General features: G+C 46.0%; 1 protein-coding gene across 1 annotated transcript in view; it reads right to left on the bottom strand.

Annotated features, from left to right (window-relative positions):
• The window catches only part of CCDC80 (coiled-coil domain containing 80), a 103389-nt gene that overhangs the window by 7710 nt on the left and 71588 nt on the right, over positions 1 to 24091 (bottom strand). The window contains exon 6 of the mRNA XM_083172675.1: positions 23282 to 23385. Coding sequence (XP_083028801.1) covers positions 23282 to 23385 — 104 coding nt within the window. The remainder of the gene's footprint in view (positions 1 to 23281; positions 23386 to 24091) is intronic.

Here is a 24091-nt window from a genome sequence, read left to right as displayed (position 1 = left end):
GGGCTGAATGGGTGTAGCTGGTAGCTGGCCTGCAACAGGGTGTCTATATAATTTCAGATACTGTAGATCTTTTGCACCAGCTATATGTCTGGTACAAATGTGTGATGCAGCATTGCTGACCTGCAGACCTGCATGCTGCTTGCATGGTTCTGGCTGTAGGTGTACATCTTTAAAGGGAAATGTAGGGGGTACTGGTGGCTGCAAGTGTGTGCACTACGAGGGGAAAGGTAGGGGGTGCTGCAGGCTGTAGGTATGTGCTCAATAAGAGGAAGGTAGAGGGTGCTGTAGGTGTATGTGCTATGAAGGGAAAGGTAGAGGGTGCTGCAGGCTGTAGGTGTGTGTGCTATGAGGGGAAAGGTAGGAGGTGCTGCAGGCTGTAGGTGTGTGCGATACAAGGGGAAAGGTAGGGGGTGCTCTAGGCTGTAGGTGTGTGCGATACAAGCGGAAAGGTAGGGGGTGCTGCAGGCTGTAGGTGTGTGCGATACAAGCGGAAAGGTAGGGGGTGCTGTAGGTGTGTGTGCTATGAAGGGAAAGGTAGGGGGTGCTACAGGCTCTAGCTATGTGGACTATAAGGGGAAAGGTAGGGGTTGCTGTAGGTGTGTGCACTACAAGTGGAAAGGTAGGGGGTGCTACAGGCTCTAGGTATGTGCGCTATGAGGGGAAAGGTAGGGGTTGCTGTCGGCTGTAGGTGTGTGCGCTACAAACAGAAAGGTTGGGGGTGCTGTAGGTGTGTGCGCGCTACAAGCAGAAAGGTAGTGGGTGCTCCAGGCTGTAGATGTTTGTGCGCTACAAGTGGAAAGGTAGGTGGTTCTGCAGGATGTAGTTGTGTGTGCGCTACAAGCAGAGAAAGGTAGGGGGTGCTGCAGGCTGAAAGTGTGTGTGCGTTAGAAGCGGAAAGGTAGGGGGTGCTGTAAGTGTGTGTGCTATGAGGGGAAAGATAGGGGTGCTGCAGGCTGTAGGTGTGTGTGCACTACTAGAAGAAAGGTAGGGGATGCTGCAAGCTGTAGGTGTGTGAGATACAAGGGGAAAGGTAGGGGGTGCTGTAGGTATGTGCGCTACAAGCTGAAAGATAGGGGGGCTGCAGGATGTAGTTGTGTGTGCGCTACAAGAGGAAAGGTAGAGGGTGCTGCAGGATGTAATTGTGTGTGCGCTACAAGCAGAAAAAGGTAAAGGGTTCTGCAGGCTGTAGGTGTGTGTGCGCTACAAGGGGAAAGGTAGGGGATGAGGGAGGCTCTGGGTGTGTATGCGCTATGAGGGGAAAAGTAGGGGGAGCTGTAGGTGTGTGTGTGTGTGTGTTATGAGGGAAAAGGAAAGGGATGCTGATTTGCGGTAGGTGTGTGTGTTATGAGGGGAAAGGTAGGGGATGCTGTTTGCTGTAGGTGTGTGTACTTGAGAGGAAAGCTAGGGAGTGCCGATTGGCTGCAGGTGTAGGACGGCTGCATATGTGTTTGCCTTGGGGAGTGGGGTGTACTGACAGGCATAACCACTCTGGTGAAGACCTGTGTTGGGGGCCCCTTAAACATTTTTGTTTCGGCCTCACAATGTTCTAGATACGTGCTTGTATTCCACCCAGGGCGATCCTACGTAGCCCGTTCGAGAGGGCTGCCTCACCTAACGTGGGTTGAATATATAGCCAATTGAATTTATTACCCAAAATAACTGCACCAGCCTAACATTACGCTTATTGTGCTCTCTATGGGTTTTCCCCTGTGCTGTTTTCTACTTGCTGTGATTTAAATCCTGTGTAAAATGTGTTTTTCATTTTGTTCTATAAAGTGAAGTCATGCTGGAGAAAAGCGCTATATAAATAAAATGATTATGTTTATCAACAGTAATAGAATGACATTAAACAAATGTTTCAAATGCTCTATTAAAATGTACTCTAGACAAAAAAAAAGACTCCATACAAATATGCTTAAAAAATCATGGCCAAATCAAAGCCCAAATTTTAAAGGTCATCTATGTAATCCACAATTTCATTCCACAGAACTACAATTTCTAAAATAACCTATGATGGAATAAATTATATTTCAACCTAAGAAATATTTTCGTGGCTTTGGACTAGTCTACACTTATTGCTCATGGCTGACTAATATTTACTTGTCTCAGCCATTAGATGGAGATGTTGCCTTTCTTTTACAATCCGAATCTTGCAAACGTTCATTACATTGCTGCATAGATTAAGGAAATAGCAAATATTCTACCTGATATTATACAAAAAAACCACAATTTGCATTGTCAAATTAAATGTAGATGTCTTATAATGTTGTGATTTTTTAAACTTATTTATTAAAAAGAAATTTATATAAAAGTAAAGTATTTCTATTTTGTAAGAACATTTTTGAGATTATGGGGGTTATTGTAATTGATTCAGTCCCCCGTCCGTCTGCGCATACACATTTCTACTCATGTGCGGGTGTGAAGGGTGCAGTCGGAGGGCAGGGGGCGTGGGTCGGCGGCAGGGGCCACAGCCCCTGCCACCGACGTTCCCATGCAAATATCCCGTGGGCGCGGGGGCCGGGCAGCTGACGTCAGTAGATGTCAGCTGCCCGCCTGCTTCCCGCACAGGGCGCTCGCAGATCAGAGACACCATAGAGGTGTCTCTGATCTAGGTTTGCTGGAGAAATCATTCGATGGTCGTTGACTATTGAATGATTTCTCCCCCATACCCCAGGCTGCGAATGGATGATTATGCGAACCATCCATTCACAGACGCTTGGGGGGGATCGCGGGTGTTCGATCCACATACAATGCTGCTAAATTCGCGTGTGGACCAGAATAAGCAGGACGCTATGGAAAGCCATCCACCCCATCGCTCATCTGCTAGGAATACCAGCAGATGAGCGGCGGTGGCCAGCGATGATGCGGGAGCACGCATCAGCGCAAACCACTCAACACTGGCCGGTACACGCTGGCAGTTTTTGAGATGAAAGCAGCTCAAATGACAAAACTGAGCTGCTTTCAGCTCAAAATTGCCCAATCTGTATGGGCCTTAAGAGGTTTCCTGTCATGAAGAAAGATATAGCATTAATTAGCATTGCCAAACTAATGTAAATAAGCGCCCTTATTCTGGTTGACTCGCACATCTATGAATTTCACAGCTTTGCAAGTCTACCAAGGGCTGCCCGCCGCCCGCACGGCCGACCCAAAAATCTGAAAGGAAAATATATGAAAAGCATGTTTTATATGCTGTGAAATGTAGCCTTAGAATGTGTACCATACGGGTCAATGACAGCCACAAATCCACTCCTAATCCTTAGGCTATACCAGATGGGGCAAAGAGGAATTTCTACTGAATAGTATGGCATGTGTCCAATCAATAGCTTCTGAAATAAGCTTTATTTTTGCTTATTAACAAAAAAAATGCAGGGTTCAAAAGTGCACATTGGATCCTAGCCTAATATACACAAACTGACTCCTTTCCCCGCTGTGAAGAAATGTTCCTTACTAGCGTGTCTATGTCCATTCTACGCCTGGGTTCTGTGGAGTCTTATTTACATGCCTCTTATGACATAGTTAGCTTTGTATGCAACTCAGTTGGAAACAAACGTGACTTTCAGTAACCCATGGAATACTAAAGAGTGCCAGATGGCAACATCCAATACAAAAGACTTTCTTCTATTTCAGGGGAAAAGACTGTGCATGACCTCAGATTAATCCATTTTGCTGAAATGGCAGATATCTATACATGTGGTTGCTGATTTGATGCTACCAGCTCTAGGGTTCTCCCTGTTTGAGGAGAAATGTGTTAGATTCTTGATAACTCTACAGTATGAGACAATAACATGTGTCCCCAGGGCCAGATGTACTAAGCTGTGAAAAGTGATAAAGTTGAGAGAACCAACGAAATGACATCTAGAAGCGGCTGGTACTTTATCCATACTTCCAAGTGGCCAAGCGGGAAATGGGTGCGGCATGAATAGATGCTGTGCGAATGCTCCAAGCGTCTATTCACGGTTAGAGGGGGGACTCCCAAATGACACCCCCGCCCTGGGACACTTCTGGCCCCGGGCGGGATGCATGAACGTCCCCAAAAAATGGGACGTTCCTGCGGAAACGGGGGAGATGGGGAGGCATGCTTTATCTTTCTCTACTTTATCACTTTTCAAGGCTTTGTACATCCCAGTGGAAAACAAGTCTGTTGGATTAGCATTTGTAGTATGGGGACAGGCAGCCAAGGAAAAGTATCAGCTCTTGAAATTCACATGAACAGAGATTGCACATGTGAATGATTTCCATGCATATTCTAAAAACAAAATGGCTGAGCGCTGAGAGACTAAGTTGCAGTGCCTACAGCTAATAACAGTGATTGAGCATGCTGACAATTTGTACAGTTCATGTACAGCTCAGTACATTAGTGTGCATATGATACATACATTATTTGAGGGAATATTAAGGGATTATATTCAGGAATATTTACTGCAAAATAAGCTAATTAGCGGGAATCAGAATGGATTCATGAGGGATCGGTCGCACCAAACTAACGAAGGGCCTGATTCGGACCTGTTCGCTAGGCTGCTTATCTCCGAAATTGGGCCCCGACAGATCAAACATGAATCAGGCCCTAAATTTGTTTCTATGAGGAAGTTCATGGGAATTGGGACAAAGGCGAAGCAGGGACGTGGTTTTATATAGACTTCACTAAGGCCTTGGATAGAATGCCTCATAAGAGGTGGATCCATAGAATAGGAGAGTGGGGTATAGGAAATATCACATGTGGTGATGAACTGGCTGTGGAATAGGGGTTCAGTGCTGGGACCCCCTTCTCTTCAATATACTTATTTATGATATAGAAGATGTCCTACTAAGTAAAGTGTCCAAAATTGTGCAGGATTATCAAATCATGATGCCTCGATCTCAGATAGGGACTTAAACTTGAGGACTGTGCAGACATATGGAAAATGTCGTGTAAATTAGATGAGTGTAAGGTCATGCACCTCTGCAGAAGTAATCAGTGCGCCACTTATAAACTAAATGGGGTAGAACTAGGTGAATCACCACTAATGTACCTAGGGTACAAATGGATAACATACTTGGCTGTAGCGCTCAGTGTCAAGGAGTAGCAGCCAAGGCAAATAGGATACTAGCTTGTATAAAAAAAGAGGTATAGAGGCAAGGAATGACACCATAACATTACCATTATATAAAGCATTGGTGAGCTCTCACCTGTAAATCAGTTTGCAATTCTGGGCACTACACCATATAAAGGATATTATTGAATTGAAAAAGGTACAGAGAAGGGCAGTTGCAATTTGTATGTAAAAATGGCACATCAAGTGCCTAAGCGGATGTCAGCCCTCTTGGGGAGCTGCCAGGGAAGTTCAAGGGAATTCAGGTCTGACTTGTGCCTCAAACAAGTCGGACTAGTGTATGGGGGCATTGCACTTAGCAGGCTGTCATGTGGTGGCTATGCTAGAGCATAATACTCACACTAAGCATGGTTAGCGTAATCCAGTACACGAAACAGTGAGTAAGGGGACATGTCAAATGTCCTTACTGCAAGACTGGTATGCTGGCTCCCACATAGCCATTGTACCACTGTATTGGGAGCTGTACTGACAGCAAGGAAAGACACCTCTCTATATTTTCCCCAAAGCCACATAGTTTAGGTTTAGAAAGGTTTTTATTATTTGTTCCATTAAAAATGTACATTTGGTTGGCAAGCCTGGTGGCTTTTATCTACAGGCATGTTGTTATTTTGTATTCCAGCCAAGTGAGTCACAGAGAACTCCAAGGTGTGTATTACATGTACCATTCCGTTTCCAGTTCTCCCCCAAACTTTTTAAGTTTTTTTTTTTTCCTTTTTACTGTACTTAAATAAACATTAAATATTTCCCTGAGCACATACACAAACCAGATGCTGTCTTTGGAAAAATGTGCAACGTAAATATCATTTAGATGCCATTTTCTTTCAACTTGTATTTTACAAACACTGAATGGATGATTTCTAAAATGCATTATGGTTTCAGTGGCCTAAGAGAGCGTGAGGCATTTATAAAGAACTAAAAACGTCTGCTGAAATGAGTACATTAATTTTAAAAGAGGCGAAAGTTACGCTCCCCTTCACAATAACTAGTGCTGATTGGCAATCAATACAAAGTGCGAGTCTATTACATTCCTCTCTGGTTAACCAATACAATACATGTAAATTATCATGTACTGGTTGGTACAGTAGATACAGTACTTTCTCTGTATGTGATTGATTTGCTGTTCCAAAGAGCTGATGGAGAAAATAAGCTTATCGAATTGAGTGATCAGTTTGTCTTTGACACTCGGCTCACAGCGATACTTGGCTCTCAAGGACACTCACCTAACAGCGACACTCGGCTAAGCTCTCAGTGACACTTAGCGCTCAATGACTCTGAGCATCACTCAGTGCTCAGTGACACTTGGGCCTCAGCAATACTTAGCTTTCAGTGACACTCGGCTCACACAATACTTAGCTCTTAATGACACTTATTGCTTAGTGACTGAGCAGCGCTCAGTGACACCCTGGCCTCAGCAATACTTAGCTCTCAATGCCACCCATCACTCAGTGACACTCAGGGGTAGAGTTATGAACAAACGATCAGGGGAATATGCGCTATACCCGTGCCTTATGGCAGGGGATAGCGCTTCCCCTGATCTATCACACCTGCTGGCCGGGTACTTTATTGGCGGCGGTGTGGGCCAGGAGGCATACGATATTTTGTGCTGCGCACCTGCCTCCTGCCCAATTTATGAACGGTCAGCATCGCTGACCATTCCATCGCCTGCAGCTATCGACTTCGACAGCTGCAGACGGCGATGCCCTATGCCTACAGCAGGGACAGTGCTGTCCCTGCTGCTGGTTCTGAGCTGCGCTGGGATCTCGCGTGAGTAGCGAGATCCCGCGCATGCGCAGTCCAGCCGGCCGGGGAGAAGCAGACAGCGCGTCAGTGTTAACTGATGCGCTGTCAGCTGGAGGAGGCATCGCCGGAGGGGGGAGTTAGCGCTCCCCCGCTTCGGCGGCAAGATCTTAGTAGATCTTGTCGATGTCCCCTCCTGCTTCGCCTCGCTACTGAGGTGAAGCAGAGAGTGTTATAGCGGCACTCTTAGCGCCGCTATAATAAATCTACCCCTCAGCTCCTACAATACCAAGCTCTCAGCGACACTCTGCACTCAGTGACTCTGAACGACACTCAGCGCTCAGTGATGCTCGGGCCTCAGCAATGCTAAGCTCTCAGTGACACTCAGCGCTCAGTGATACTCAGCTTATAGCCTTGCTTAGTTCTCAGTGACACTCAGCGCTCAGTGACACAGCTCACAGCAATGCTTAGCTCTCAGTGATACTCAGTGTTCAGTGACACTCAACTTAAAGCAATTCCTATCTCTCAGTGACACTCAGCTCATTGCATTACTTATTTCTCAATGACACTCGGCTCCCAGCAATACTTAGTTCTTAGTGACACTTGGCTTACAGCAAAACTTAGCTCTCACACTAAATGCTCAGTGACACTCAGCTCACAACAATACAGCGCTCAGTGATACGTGGGCCTCAGCAATACTTCGCTCTCAGTGATACAGCAATAAGAATGAATATACCACTTCACCATCCATTCTGGGTATATGTGCATGTGTTAACTGGCCTTGCAGTGAGCTGGAAGCCTGGACTCAGACTCTCAGCAATAACTGGTCACCCCTGCCATTCTTGTGATAGGAAGCTGCTATCATTTGATGCATGCAGACCATTTTTTCTTTTTTTTTTTTTTAACGCACGCAACAATGTCATGGAATGAGCATTACCAAATGTTGGAATATATATTGTGTGCGTGTGTGTGTGTGTATATATATATATATATATATATATATATATATATATATATATATATCCAGGGTTCTCTTGTCAGAGAAATGCGCACTCTCCACAATAATCAAAGTCAGTGAACTTTTGATAAAATCCAATTTGGGATATTTATTTTTTATAAGTTCATCATAGTAGTGTATCAACAGAAAAAGCCCCCGGTTCCTGGTAACGATGGATGTCAACTCCCTCTACACGGTCTCCGTGTAGTGCGGAAAACTTTGGAGACAGAGGCGTAACTAGAACGATGTGGGCCCCATAGCAAAATATTGGACGCCCCCCCCCCCCCATTGTCACTACAATGCCCATTGGGGGTGGGGGCAGGGGAGGGTGCCAGGGGAGGGAGAGAGGGAGAGGGGGAGGGGGAGAAGGAGAGGGGACTAAGACTAGGGACAGAAAGACAGGTGGAGTGAGAGTTTGGGCTCTGCTACTTTACCCCCATTACTGCTACTTTTCCCCCATTACTTACAGGTGCCACTGTGTACCTTTTAATACCCACCCCCACCCCGATACCCAGTAAATGGGCCGCTGTGTGTACAAGGTGTGTGTCCTCTGCACCCACAGAGTACTCACCCTGCCGGGTCTCCGCAGCACACCACAGCACATCAGCGCATAAACATCAGCGGCCGGGGGCGGGGCTAACAGCAGATCAAGCAGCAGCATAGCGTGCCGTGCAGGGACTCTCTTTCCCACAAGCCGGACAAGCAGCCCGGCCTGGGGCTCGCTAGTACCAGCAGCAGGAGCTGCTGCTGCTGCTGCAGACCTGCGAGAAGGATGATCACGTCGGCGGCGTCCTCCCCCGCCAGCCCAGCATACTATACTGTGCAGTGACTGACTCACTGCACAGACAGACAGCCAGCCCAAGCCTCTAGCGGTCACGGTGCAGGGGGTGCTTGCTTGCTGTCCATGGGGCCCGGGCCCCCCCAGCCGCCGGGCCCCATAGCAGCTGCACCCCCTGCACCCACGGTAGTTCCGCCACTGTTTGGAGACAAGGACGACACTCAGTCCACCGACTGACTTCTTGGTGGAGATGGCAACTCTTATTCTGACGTGCAACCACTTTCTCTATAATCACAAATACTACGTCCAGTCAGCCGGAACAGTTATGGGCTCCAATTTAGCCCCATCTTACGCCTGCCTGTATATGAACGAATATGAAAATAAATATATTCTACCCCGATACGGCAAATACATAAAAATGTACAGGCGTTATATCGATGATGTCTTTATCCTATGGACTGGTACTAGAGAGACACTTACAGAGATGATCGACCACCTCAATACTTTGGCCTCCCCCATTCGCTTTACACATACAATTGAAACTGAGTCAATCCATTTCCTGGACATCAGTATCCAATTCAATGGGGCCACACTAAACACCAGCCTATTCCGCAAGAGCACCGATAGGAATACCTTATTGACCACCAGTAGCCAACACCCCCCTGCGCTCATAGAACACAGGGGCGGATTGGCCCACCGGGAAACCGGGTGATTTCCCGGGGGGCCGGCTGCTCACCCACCCTGGCTGGGCCGCGGACCGCACGAACCGCCATCTACGCGGTCAGCGGCCGCAGCACTATGCCCATATTAAAGATGGCCGTGACCAGCCCCGACTCAATCAAACTTAAAATGGCCGCGGGAGGGCTGCTGCGCATGCGCGGCCACAAGCAGCTCCTCCCGCGGTACTTTACTTGGTATGGCAGCAGCGTTGCGCAGTTTAACTAGCCTCAAGGCTGGAAGAAGAGTCCTCCCATCTGCGCTGCTTTTAACTTCCAGCCGCAGCGTCTGCAAAGTGTCCATGACATTGTGGGAGCTGGGAGAGGACGGAAGAGCACTGTGCAGAACGCAACAGCAGTGCTTCCTCCAAGACTGAGAGCCCCCCCCAAAGGAGGGAGATGACTTGCCTGGCTGCTACTGTGCATGGACGTCGTCTACCTGCGGAATGTGCTGCCTGTCAGCTGAGTCTGCCGTCTGCCCTGCTGAGACCACGGTGATGTCAGGTTTGTGCAGAGGAGGGGTTTTGTGTATGTGGGTTGTAGGCTGTGCGTGGGGTGATATAATTGATGTTACATGTGAGCAATTTAAGGGGGGGGGGGAGCTGTAAAGATGTTATTAGTGTCAGGGGGAGGGTAGGAGGATGCATAAGGTGTCTGTCTGAAGGAGGTCTCAGAGGGATATTTAGGGTCTTTGTTTTGCAGGGCACTATGCAAACTTTTAACTTGAAAATCTGCCCTGCTTGTTGAATTGATTACTGTGTGATTTTGGAGTTCTATCTATGGATCCACCATCATAGATGTCAGTGACCAAAGACTCTTCCTGGATAACTGTATGGTTACGACTGTTCATGAACTATATTATCTGAACAGTAGCGGTCCTGTGCCCACAAGAATTGGTCCCTTAATGGCTATACAGGAGCTGAGGATGCTAGTGTTTTGACGTAACGCTCTCTGTTATCTATGAATTAGTTACCTCAAATATCAGTCCTTGCTGGGTACTCTTATTGTATAAGGGGTACTCGGTAGTATCTTTATTATTTTATATATTGCTCTGTTATGTTCCTTGTGGAGATAATGGCAGGTATTCAATGCCATGGGCGAGCGGCGACCACGAGCAGAGCTTCCTGCTCGCTGTCACCACTCACCCTGTCAGTATTCAACTCACCCCCCTCATACGCCAATTCCCCCTCGCTCCATTTTTTGAGCGAGGGGGAATCGGCGTATGTGGCTCCAGAAGCAGCGAATACCCCCCAATGTATCATTGAATTAACTCTTTACTGAACTTCTGTGCATGGTTTTGTGTACAATTAACAAAGCAATAGCCCTCAGTCCGTTATTGCTGACGGCAGCTGTCGGGAGTAGTAGTACTTAATTGTCAGATTGTCTACAAAGTCATCCCCTCGGTAGCTATATGCGCTTCTGAGGGCGTTGCATCTCTCCCCAATGTATATTATATGATCAATAGTGATCCCAGTGAACTGTTAATGATGACCGCTCCCCTTGCTCCTCTATTGGTGTGGTATACAGGGGCTGGACTCACCACCTCCTCCCTCTATCCAATCTCACTCTCCGGGACGGACAAGAAATGGCGCTGCCTTCCCTGATGACGCCTGCTGTCACTCACCGGATCCAAACAAGGACATAAGACTACAGAGCCTGCTATTACTGCAGTAACCTCTGGGAAACCGCTGTCAACCGTATCTCAGCTTCTCCGGTAAGCGCCTCTCTCCCCCAGCTCCGCTGTTTTGCTGCGTCACTCTCCTCCATTATTCTCTCGTGAGGGGAACTGTCCTCTCGAGCTCTAAGTCTCCCCTTTATATATACTCCCTTTGAGCGGGCTAATCCAACATCTCTGTCCCTCGTGCACCCCAACTTTATTTATAGTCCAAGAGTTTATTTGATTGGGTTTACTGACAAGTCTCTTCCCCAATTTCCATAATAATGGAACTATCCTGGGCACAGGTGTATGCGTGAGACTATATGAGCGAGTCCATTTCTATTGCTGGAAGGGGTGTTTTATTATATCAGCATTTTATCATGTCTCCACAGTATTAGAGTCTTTTTAGTGAAACGTTAACCTTAGTGCAAAACATATTCCCTCTGTGAGGACTATACACCAAAGTTTATCTGAATTAGTCACCATAAATGCATATAAATTGTAGTACAACTATTAATGTCCATACCCAGTGCTAATACAATTTGTACAAGTCTATTTTACATATACCAACCATGAAGGGGTATCACATACAGTCCTTGTACAGGATGTCCTTGCTTCTGACCCTACTGCTGCCAGCACTAATGACAGGCTGCCACTGGTGCTAATGATGTGACCGAAAGGATTGTGCTAACCCCCAGCTGACCGCATTGCCCCACCGGCAGTGTGGTCTGTAGCCCATGGGTTACCGCCATCTCAGAATGGTGGTGGTGGCCCAGGGACCCACTGCGATGCTGCCCGATGTTGATACAGTGTGTGGTATATTATGTAATGGGCACTACGGTATGTGGCATAATGTAGTGGTGGGTATAGAGGGGTTACTAATGCAGTGGCGGGTATAGAGGGGTCAGTAATGCAGTGGTGGGTATAGAGGGGTCAGTAATGTAGTGGCCGGTATAGAGGGGTCATTGATGTAGTGTAGGGTATAGAGGGGTCAGTAATGTAGTGGTGAGTATAGAGGGGTCAGTAATATAGTGTATGGTATAGAGGGGTCAATAATGTAGTGGCGGGTATAGAGGGGTCAGTAATGTAGTTGCGGGGATAGAGATGTGAGTGTTATAGTGTAGGGTATAGAGGGGTCAGTAGTGTAGTGTAGGGTATAGAGGGGTCAGAGATGTAGTGGCGTGTATAGAGGGGTCAGTAATGTAGTGTAGTGTAGGGTATAGAGGGGTCAGTGATGTAGTGGTGGGTATAGAGGGGTCAGTAATGTAGTGGCGGGTATAGAGGGGTTAGTGATGTAGTGTAGGGTATAGAGGGGTCAGTAATGTAGTGGCGGGTATAGAGATGTGAGTGGTGTAGTGTAGGGTATAGAGGGGGTGTGTGGTATGGGGCTCTGACATCCGGGATCCCGACTGCCCATACTCAGACAGCATGGCGAGCGCAAACAAGCCACGCTGCGGGCACGGTGGCTCTCTATGTGAGCCACCTATTCTATTCTCCCTCTATGGCTGGGCACCCGGCTGTTTGCGTTTTGACAGTCGGGATCCCGACGTCGGGTAAATGACTAGAGGAGATAATCCGCACAGTCTATTGGTACTGTATGCAATGGTCTATTATCAGCTATTCCCTATATATAGTGTATTGCCTCTTATGGGCTAGATATACGTGGGAAGGTGCTGCCCAGGAATTGGTATAATCAATGACAGAAAAAAGAATTCCTACAAGGGGCACTCAAAGCACTCATACGTAACACAGTAATGATATGGAACATCTAATTGGTGCCAATCAAGAAATATTATATAACTGCATGGACTCGTAATCCATAACGGTGACTGCCTGATTACAGTATTACAATTGCCAATGACATGGGACCCTACAGAGGTTAAATAATTGTTCCCATGCAGAGCATATTTGTATAACAACCCCACCGAGTGTATCAATCTCCACCAGCACCAATTTATATCAACTGTTAGTGTGATCACGCATGTAACAGTTTTTGGCATTAATGTGTAGCTCACTCAAGCAACACAGTTGCAGGTCAATTTGATACAGATTAACCACAGAGCTACCACACACTGGGAATTTTTCTCAGTCAGATACTGCCATTCATTAGCTTGGTGGAGATAGCCAAATAGCACACATACTGTATTTATAACAACACACAGACGCATGATAGTCATTGCACTATAACAAGAATATACACACTACGGTCTGCTCTATTTTAAATTTATTGTCACATGTCATGCACTTTTTTTCCACTAATGTTCACAATGTTCTTAATATATTTTGCAGCTTTTTTTAAACTTGCATAATAAAAGTTACATTTTATCAATATTTTTCTTGGGACACTAAACCAATATATTGATTGCTGAATAAACCAAAACTATCAGCTTTGAGTGCCCCTTTTAGGAATTATTTTTCTTTTTTTCTGTTGGGTAAATGACTGTCGGGATCCCGACCGCCACCCTAGAGGGGTCAGTAGTGTAGTGTAGGGTATAAAGGGGTCAGTAATGTAGTGGCAGGTATAGAGGGGTCAGTAATGTGGTGTAGGGTATAGAGGGGTCAGTAATGTAGTGGCGGGTATAGAGGGGTCAGAAATGTAGTGTAGGGTATAAAGGGGTCAGTAATGTAGTGGTGGATATAGGGGGGTCAGTAATGTAGTGGCGAGTATAGGGGTCAGTAATGTAGCGGCTGGTATAGATTGGTCATTAGTGGTGGGTATATAAACCACCCCTACAGGGTTTTTTTTATGACACCAATTTTTATATTGCAGAGTACCAGGGCATATTTCTTTTGATTCTGGCAACCTTGGCATAAAGTTGCATATGCAACTGCATCAAAAAATACAAGGAGAGTCGCAACTGCATGCAACTGTGAATCAAATTATATAAGTCGGGATCCGCCCCCTTTTGACAGACTCCACCCCCATCAGACCCCGCCCCCAGGGCTGCTTCCATAAATTTCCCGGGCTGGTTTTACATCCCAATCCGACCCTGATAGAACATTTGCCTATATCACAATTTATGCGAGTGATTCACAATAATACGCTACCAGAGGTAATGGAAGAGCAATTATGTGAGATGTCAAATAGATTCATTGAACGTGGATATCAACCCCCTGTCCTCAAAAGGTGCTTATCCAAAGCAAAGCATAATATCGCTATCCAAGACCAGAAACTCGCTACCACAACGGGGGCACCACGTATGATATACGTAAATACCTACAACCATACATCCGCAAAAATACAGAAGAGTCTGAAGCACCACTGGCCGATCGTATCATCAGATAAGGCTCTTAAATTACAACACCATGGCCCACCAATGATAGCGTATAGAAAAGAGCAAAATCTCAAACAGATCCTGATGCGACCCACTCTGAGTATCCTGACCCCAAGACCACAAGGCTGTTCTCCAAAAGACCCGGGTGCTTCCGTTGCACGGGATGCACCACTTGTAACGGGATGCTCACTGGAGCAACCTTCCCGCACCCCCTTTCGGGTAAACCGATAAAAATAAAATTCAGACTACATTGCCTCATGGACCACGGCATATACCTTTTGACGTGTCCATGCGGCCTTGCATATACAGGGATGACTACTCGGAAGTTCCGTGAGCGCATGGCAAATCACCGTAACTCCATCCGTGCAGCGATCGAGTCCGGTAAAGCAGAACTCCCCATTCCACGCCACTTTCTTACAGCTGGTCATCAAATTGCCAGCCTTAGATGTCGGCTCATTGATTGGGTTCCTCCGATGTTAAGGGGCGGTGATAGAGCACTCCTCTTGAGAAAAAAAGAAAGCCGCTGGATCTTCGAATTGGGAACTCTGGCCCCCAAAGGGCTGAATGAAAACAATCCGCTCAATATGTTCCTGAAATAACTACTTGTTCTATCATCAAACTTTATTGGGACTATGGACACTCACTGTTCCCCTCCTCAGGATAGGTGACCGTCAATGTTCTGTGCATGGGGCCTCCCATTAATTGACACTATCCATCTATACGATTGTTAATTTGCTGTATGCCTTGTGTCTACACTCAACACCGTTCCATATATATTTGCTGTTTATTGATTGTGAGTTCATTCGGATGCATAACCGTGCTCCCAGGGTGGCAGGCACATGGTGAACACCAGACCTCTCCCCCCTATACTGTTCAATTAACATCTGCTTCCACAGGGCACACTGTGCTATAGCATGATGGACATAGCGGGCGCATGCCTTGCGACCAATTACATACATTACTCATGATGCTGTCTGGCATATATATAATACAATTATATTATATTATAGTATAATATAAAATTATACTTATATTCATAGGCAATCCCGCTCTATTTATACTCTAATGCAGCCCACCTCCCGGGACGCATTATAAAATATATATATACACTCTCACGCCCTTTGGACATAGCTTCGCATGTCCTACATTTGATGCCCAATAGAGCTCACCTTGTACTTACCCTGGGTCCGCATATTTTAACTAATATTTGTGTCAACTTATATGTGATAAATCTGATGGTGTGATCCAGTCGATGAGACCACCATACTTGGCTTCAATCTAATATGCACGGCTATATTGCTGCCCAATCATCCCCAATGACATGTCGACATAATTGCATGTTGTTCATTTAATTTCTCCTCACATGTGTATGTATGTTTGGAACATATGTCACTTAGGTACGCTCTGCGGGCTCCCGGCTTATACCTAGCGTACATCACGTCTTTAAAACCCCTCACAGTATCTTTAGCTGCGTAGCGTACGCAATGTACCCAATCAGAGTGAGCACATCTTGGTGTGCGCTCCACGTGCGTGTCACAGCGCACCACGGCATCCGTAGTTTACTGATGTTGCTATGTTACCCCCGATCACCCTATCTCAGGGAGCGCACCTAGACTTGCTCTCCAGTTGCAGGTCACAGCGCATCACGAGACCGGACACCCGGCTAGCGCATACACGCCTGTAGGATAATCACCGCTGGCACCCCGAACTCATTGGCTGTTTGTTCACATACGCAACTTGCAGCGCAAATCGGCCGCCCACGGGACTTCCGCTATTCAGGTATTTAAGCCGGGCCCGGGCAGTCTGGGATACAGCCATGGTACCTGCACCATGCTGATCCGTATTACCCAGCTGTACTGCGCTCCATCTGACTGAGACGCGCGTGCGTCCCCCACGCACGCGCTTCTCAGTATCCGGGCGGCGAGGCGGTCGCAATCCTGTCCGCCTCCCGCTTCAGGGGGATGCCGGGGGGCTTCAGGGGGCTGCGGGGGGGGGGGGGGTGTGGGGACCCGGTGTAGACACTACTATATATACTACTATATATGGCTATAACAAAACTCCAGCCGGCATCGCAAGCCAATTGGAGTTTGCCGTTCTGGAGCCAATCAGGAGCGGCAGTGGTAACTCGGCTCCTGATTGGCTGTCGGACTGGGCTCCGAATGACTTGCTATCTTGCGTGGGTTTTAAAATAGCCACGGCAGACCAAGGAGCAGCAAGTTAGCTTTAGCTCCTGGCTCAGCTTCCCATCAGCAAGCTGGTTGCATAGGCGTAGTGTGGGGTCAGTGTGATGGCAGCCGCGGTGTTGGCTAAGGGCCCTAGAGGAAGCTGCGGTCACCAGTTCACTGAATTTGAGCGGCAGGAAACAGAGTTTACGCGGAACGCAGCAAGACTTCAGTGACCCCACGCATGCCAGTGAGAGGGCCGGGATTGGGGTAGAGGGCAGTGGGCAGTGATCGGGTCACCGGCTGCAGCGGCTCTGATGCTGGGAAGAGGTGGGTGACAGGGCGGGCTGAGCTAGTTACATGCCCTGCTGCAGACAGGACAAAGGATGTTCGGGGGATACATTGTGAGCATTGATGTGGCTGCAGAAATAAGTGTGGCTCCCGGGGGCCACATAAAGTGTCATGTATTATTTTCCAGGAGCAAAGTGCAATGTGTTTGCTCTGTGTAGCATCTCAAAGTAATAGATAGAGTCCCCTTTCCCCTCTGGCACTGACACATACATGCAGGTACAGTATGTGAGGCATGTGATGGCACGGGTGATGCTCCTGTGCCACTGACAGGTGAGCTCGTTTTCTTCTCAGTCATTTTAAGCTTTTTATATTTGTTTTGTGCAGCCTGTGAAGAATCCTATTTAGTTACACTTTTTTTTGTACTACTGTGTATATGGAGTCTTTTGGTTTTTGGTTTTGCTCCAGCAGGGCTATGTCATAGATTGTGAGCTAGCCAACAGTGCTTTCTTACTTCTTTGCTAGAACCCAGTCTTGTTTAATGACTGGTTTGGTCCCAGTTGTAATTTAAGTTAATAAATAATAATCATTCACCCCACATCCTGGACAGTAATGTGTTCTATTAACTGCAGCTGCCTGATGCACAGGACCATTTGCATTTTTCTGTTTGGTTGTTTAGCTTATAATGTATAGTAAAGTATCAGTAGCCACTTTAAAGGCGAGCCCCAAAACACTGTCCCTGTTATAAGTTTATCCAGCTCCTACATTTTCATCCTGGCTTTTAGATTTTACAGAAATTTGTGGAGCCCTGGGTTAATGTGTTTTGCCCTGTGGGGATCTCATGGTGTGCCTTGGCAATTTTAAAATCTTATAAATACTGCTTTCACACTGCCAAAACGTTTCAAAAACCACTATCTTTGAACGGTATTTAAAACGGGTCTGAGCATTCACATTGCAGTAGATTATCGTTTTAAATACCGTTTAAGTACCATTCACATCAGTCAACCCGTTTAATGCCCTGAACACGTTTCATGGCAGAATGCAGAGGACAGCCTATCACAGGTCTGTAATCTGTTGTTGTTACTAAATAGCATTTCAGAGCCATTCTCACTGCATAAAAAACGGCTCTGAAACGTGTAGGACTCTAAATCAACTCTGACACTTTCCCACTGCAGCCTTAAATGTTTGAAGTGGGAAAAAAACATCAATATACCGTTTAACAAGTGCGGTGTGAAAGGGGTATTAGTGTGCTGCAAGGAACAATCACTGGTTTAGAGGCTGAGTAAGTGAGACTAGAGTAAGGCCAGGGGAAGAGGTTTAGCTTAGTGCATGAACAGTTCTCTGATCTTTGCCGTATAAAAGGCATGTTTAAGACGCTTATATAGAAAGGGTGGTATATCCAGGAGTTAAAGTGAGGGGGAACGGGGTGGAACTGAGTTCCACCACCTCTAAGGGTGAGGTGGAACATTTTTGACCTCCACATTGTCCCTGCACAGTAATTCTCACAGAAAAGCATTCTAGTTTGCAAGGGGATGCCAAAAACCTTACCACTGGCCCTGGCTCTGCCTAATGGGGAGAGGGGAGGCAGGGGCGGATCCAGGATAAAATGACAGGGGGGGCACCATGATAAAAAAGGGTTTAGGTGGGGGAGGGGCGGTGTTAGTGGTGCCAGTGTACATGCTAAGAGAGCGGCAGGAGAGGGTGGGAATGGGATTAAAAATAGGCCCTGGCATTTAAAGTACGCAGGCCCACCATGGCGACAAAAGTGAAGGATGTAGTTGTGCGCACGCCAAAGGCGCGCTCCGGAAAAGGGTGTGTGGCCACTCAACAGGGGGCGTGTCAACACCATATACAACTTCTACACATTATGCAACAAAATACTAGACCCCATTATACTTGCCCCTTACACATGATGCCAAATGGAATGAGCCAAAATTCCCATAATGCAGCATGGATTGAGCCAAAATTCCCATAATGCCACATGGATTGAGCCAAAATTCCCATAATGCCACATGGATTGAGCCAAAATTCCCATAATTCCACACGGATTGAGACAAAATTCACATAATGCAACATGGATTGGGAAAAAATTCACATAATACCACACGGATTGAGCCAAAATTCTCATAATGCCACATGGATTGAGCCAAAATTCACATAATGCCACATGGATTGAGCCAAAATTCCCATAATGCCACATGGATTGAGCCAAAATTCCCATAATGCCACACGGATTGAGACAAAATTCACATAATGCCACACGGATTGAGCCAAAATTCCCATAATGCCACACGGATTGAGACAAAATTCACATAATGCCACACGGATTGAGCCAAAATTCCCATAATGCCACACGGACTGAGCCAAAATTCCCATAATGCCACACAGATTGAGACAAAATTCCCATAATGCCACACGGATTGAGACAAAATTCCCATAATGCCACACGGATTGAGACAAAATTTACATAATGCCACATGGATTGAGCCAAAATTCACATAATGCCACACGGATTGAGCCAAAATTCCCATAATGCCACATGGATTGAGCCAAAATTCACATAATGCCACATGGATTGAGCCAAAATTCACATAATGCCACATGGATTGAGCCACAATTCCCATAATGCCACACGGATTGAGCCAAAATTCCCATAATGCCACACGGATTGAGACAAAATTCACATAATGCCACACGGATTGAGACAAAATTCACATAATGCCACACGGATTGAGCCAAAATTCCCATAATGCCACACGGATTGAGCCAAAATTCCCATAATGCCACACGGATTGAGACAAAATTCACATAATGCCACACGGATTGAGACAAAATTCCCATAATGCCACACGGATTGAGACAAAATTTACATAATGCCACACGAATTGAGACAAAATTCACATAATGCCACACGGATTGAGCCAAAATTCCCATAATGCCACATGGATTGAGCCAAAATTCCCATAATGCCACACAGATTAAGCCAAAATTCACAATACACTTCATAAACAGGGACATTGTCCACCAAAGGCGCGCATTAAACATTTACACCGTCCATCACACGTTAAGTTACACTCCATTATGTCCATTATGTGTTATGCCAAACACCATAATGCCTATTAAAAATTATGCTACATAAGTGCTGCTTCTCTACATGCTCATTGCCAAGGGTTCTATGCTCATTGCCAGAGGTTCCATGCTCGTAGCCATGTGGGATTACATGCTCATTGCCAAGGGGGAATACATGCTCGTGGTAAATGGGGGACAGCCGCCGCCAGGCAGAAGTGATAGCCACTGACAGTGGCAGAGCCTGGCTGTATTCAGAGCACTGCAGGTCCCGGCTATTTGAAATAATACCCCTTTCGTACCAGAAAATGCATTCCCAGGTTGGCCCCTTTTACACCAGCCTAGTCCCTGCATTTTCTGGTGTGAGGGGGAGAGAAACCCCCCCCCCCCTACTTTAACCAGTTATCTCATTTAACCGGTTATATCTTCGGTACCAACTGACCCATTTACATGACAAGTATTATATTGAAGAACTTTTGAGTGGGCTTTAAATGATTTTGGTCCAGTGAAACTGGAACGTTTGGTTCCAGAGTAATCTGCCCTCAAAGAACATGAACAGCCATGAAATTACATTTTAAAAATAAAACAATCGGTTTACACGCAATATCTCTGGAACTGATTAACCGATTTGGACCAGTCTGGTATCATATTGAAGGCCCAGCGATTTGGAATTGAATGAAATCAACCACAAGCTTCTGTGATGCCAGGGCGGGAACTGGCAGCCATCAGAACCGGGTGGGGGTCGGAATTGACAAGTCCCATATTATCCTATGGGGAAAAAACGTTACAGGTTTGCCAGGCGATATCTCCGGTTCCCGGGGGGGCTAGAGACACGGGGCTGGGCTCGTTGGAAAGCCCTGGTCCTCAGCTACAAAATAATAAATAATAATAAATGACAGGGGGGGCACGTGCCCGGGTGCCCCCCCCCCTGAATCCGCCACTGAGGGGAGGGGATGTAATTAGGTGGCATAGAGAAATGAGTTCCCCCACCTCTGCATGACCACTTTTAGTCCTGTGTATATCTATATGTGAGGATTTGCGGGGCTTTGGGAAAGTATTCAAAATGAATTATTGTACAGATGAAGCAGCTCCTTTTGTTAATTTTATGACAAAAGTGAAAAACCACTTTATGGAAACTTTTGGAGACAATGCAGATATTTATTAATGAAGGCAGGGTTGTGTCCCCACATTACAGGTAGAGAACAGGAGCTCTCGGATGATGGCTTTAACAGACTCTGTAATCATAATAATAATCACCTTTCCTCTCCTCTCTTTCTGCAGCTATGTGCCTAACTACAGAAAGGGCTAACTGGTCTTTTAAATTGCACCATTTCTTGAGACTTCATGTTTCTAACTGCTCCTGATTAGGTTTCATGTGGATTGTAATCAACTCACTATGAACAGGACAAGTCAGATTAATGTTCTGTAGAATAAAAACAAAATTCTCGATGTGTGGTACTGCCATAATGGCACAAGCACACCATTTATTATCAAGTATGTACCATTAATCAGTTAATTAAAGACTTTATTGTTTACAATACACTGGAAAAATCACTTTTTTTTTTATATAATGGCAATATAGACGTAGAACTAAACAAATAAACATACAGCATTTATAATATAGATTATTGGAAATGTTACACTTTAATTACATCCATCTTCCATCACAGGTGGAAGTAGCAATTTTGTGGATTAAGCGACATATTTCTACATTTTTGCAGCCATCCCCTAATAGTAAAGAGTCCTTATCACTGCAATTTGAGGCAATAAGAAATAATTATTAGCAGGAATGTATAATTCCTGAGTCGAGAGGATAGGTACTTCATGTTTCTACTGGCGTATGTGCACGCAGACTTCACCGGGGATGGATCCGTCTCCCCCAGAAATCTGCAGTAAGTGCCCCATAGGCAAAAGCAGACTAGGCAGTTCACCAACGAAGCGTACCTTTTCTGTCTCCCAGCTCTTTTTAGAGACCCCGTTTTGCCCATCTCACTGATCTGCTTATTCAAGCTTAACTGATTTGTGATTCTGCTCTGTGTCTCAGTCTGACTCAGTTCATGCTGCCAGGCAGACTGTGCATTGCTGGCTCATTGATTGTGCACCTGTTGGAAATCCAGACTGAAGCTGGAATCACCTGTAACCCTTTGCTCTCCTGTTCCCTGTGGCTCACCTGTTTATTTCAGGCTGAAGTTTGGATTCATGACTCAGATTGCAGATTGCCCTCTGTAATTTACTCCAATCAATACAAGGCAAGGGGATTAAATATCTTGCTCACAGATTGAGAACAGCCTTCAGCAACTTCCGGCTGCATGTTCCAGATGCTCTTCACTGTTCATGCTTGATTCCTGGAGTCCCTGCGTGAGTCTTCAGCATTCAGCTCCGAGGCTCTGCTTGTCCAGCGTTCCCGGTCCAGTTCACAAATTGTCCTATTCCTGCTCCTCTAGTTCCTGTGCTTATCCTCAGTATTCTTCAGTTACCCATTATATGCCAAGTTGGCCATCCTGAGTTGCCGTTTTCCTCAGTTGTCTGTTATATACCAAGTGGGCCATACTGAGTTGCAGTTTTCTTCAGTTATCTGTTATACGCCAAGTCGGCCACTTCAGTTCTGTTATCTCCGTCACCTGTTCCTGTGTCAACGCCAAGTCAGCCATTTCAGTTCTGTTATCTCCATCACCTGCACTGGTGTTAAAGTCAAGTCAGTCTTTAGTTTCCATTATACAGTCAGAGTATCAACACCAAGTCGGCAAGTTCAGTTTCCGCGTTCATCCCTCTGAGGCCTACCCGGTCATTTCAGCTATACTTCAGTCTGTCGCAGCCGGTTGGTCTTTCAGTTGTCCTAGTTGCCTTTCAACCAGAGATTCCTACGTCAAGTCCTCAACTGCGCAGCCTCTCACCGCCAGTGAGCACTTCTAGCGAGGGGCCGCGTCCTGCTGTCCAGATGCAGTGAAACCCAAACTCCTTGCGGGGGTCCCTGGCAAAGTCCGCTGGGCAGTTAGACTCCGCACCCTCGTCAAGGAGTTCTGCCAAGTCTCACATCCAGGAGGTTTATGCACAGGTCCCATATCCAACCCGCCACACTTCCAGCTCCCCAAGCGCAGCCTGTCCTGGGACTGCAGCCTGTGACTGATCCACAACAACCATCCGGTGTGACAGTTTGCACCAGCCACCAGACCATCAAGGTCACGACTGAGTCCACAAACTCCTAGTTGTGACACAGCCCTTTTGAATCCTACAGGGGCAGCAATTGTGAGCAAAAATGAGGGAGCAGAGCAAATACCCACAATATGTGCTGCAGGCCCTTGTAGATACACTCAAGGGGATATGTAATATTTGAGGGTATCCTTTAAAATGGGTATGTTTGGGGGATATTCTGCAGTGAATGAAGGCCAATGTCATGCATTTTTGTGGCGATGTATAGCTTTCATGAAATGACGGCATACAGAGACCAATAAGAGAAAAAAAGAATAGAAAAATGACATAGTAAATAGTGTAATAACCTAAATATTGTGACTTACCCATGTTGCAAGCTTGTCCAGTCAGTGCGTAAAGTTGCTGCTGATAAGCCCATTCTTCATCATTGGCAGCAGATATAACAAGCAGTCGTCTTCTCCAACGAAATCTATAAAGAAAATCCGAAAAACGATTAACCTTAAGAATAAGAATAGCATGTACTGTATTAGAGGCAAGGTGGATTGAAGCTCAGGAACACAAAATGTAGTGGTAAGTCACTTATAGAGCATTTATGAAAACTGGTACTTAGAACAGGAACTTCACCTGCTGCATTATTTATATGTTCTATTATTTGTAGCATTTTAACATTGTAAAAATATCAGATGTACGACAACCAAAAAATTGTTTCCGTTTGAGGAGAACATTATATTGCACTCATTTTTCACTAAATTTCTTTATACACTAGATCAGGGGGTTCTCAAACTATTTTGCTCCGGGACGCCATCAAACAACTCTGCAGAGAATGGTCGCCACATGCAGTGATGCTGAGGGGGTGGGGGGGTTGACGGTGTAGGTTACTTTTTACCCGGTCCCTGATCTGACTTCCCCCTCCGCCATTACAGAGCTCAGTGCTGTGTGCTGACCTGAGGAGAGAGGCAGTGGCACCCCGACGGCACCCTGCCGCTGCAAAAAGTTTTTCGCATTGGGCATGTCTAATGTGTACCCATTTCTTTTTATATACTGTATGATTCAATTTCCAACACTGATTCAACCAATACAATCTTAGTTTAAATTTGTTTTTAAATAACATTTTTGAAAAGTAGATCTTACAGTACGCCTGTGAACTTAGAATAGTTAATACTAATTTCTTGTGG

This window comes from Crinia signifera, chromosome 2, assembly GCF_055691185.1.
Source record: "Crinia signifera chromosome 2, ASM5569118v1, whole genome shotgun sequence".
NCBI lineage: Eukaryota > Metazoa > Chordata > Amphibia > Anura > Myobatrachidae > Crinia > Crinia signifera.
This window is presented reverse-complemented; position numbering and strand designations above follow the sequence as displayed.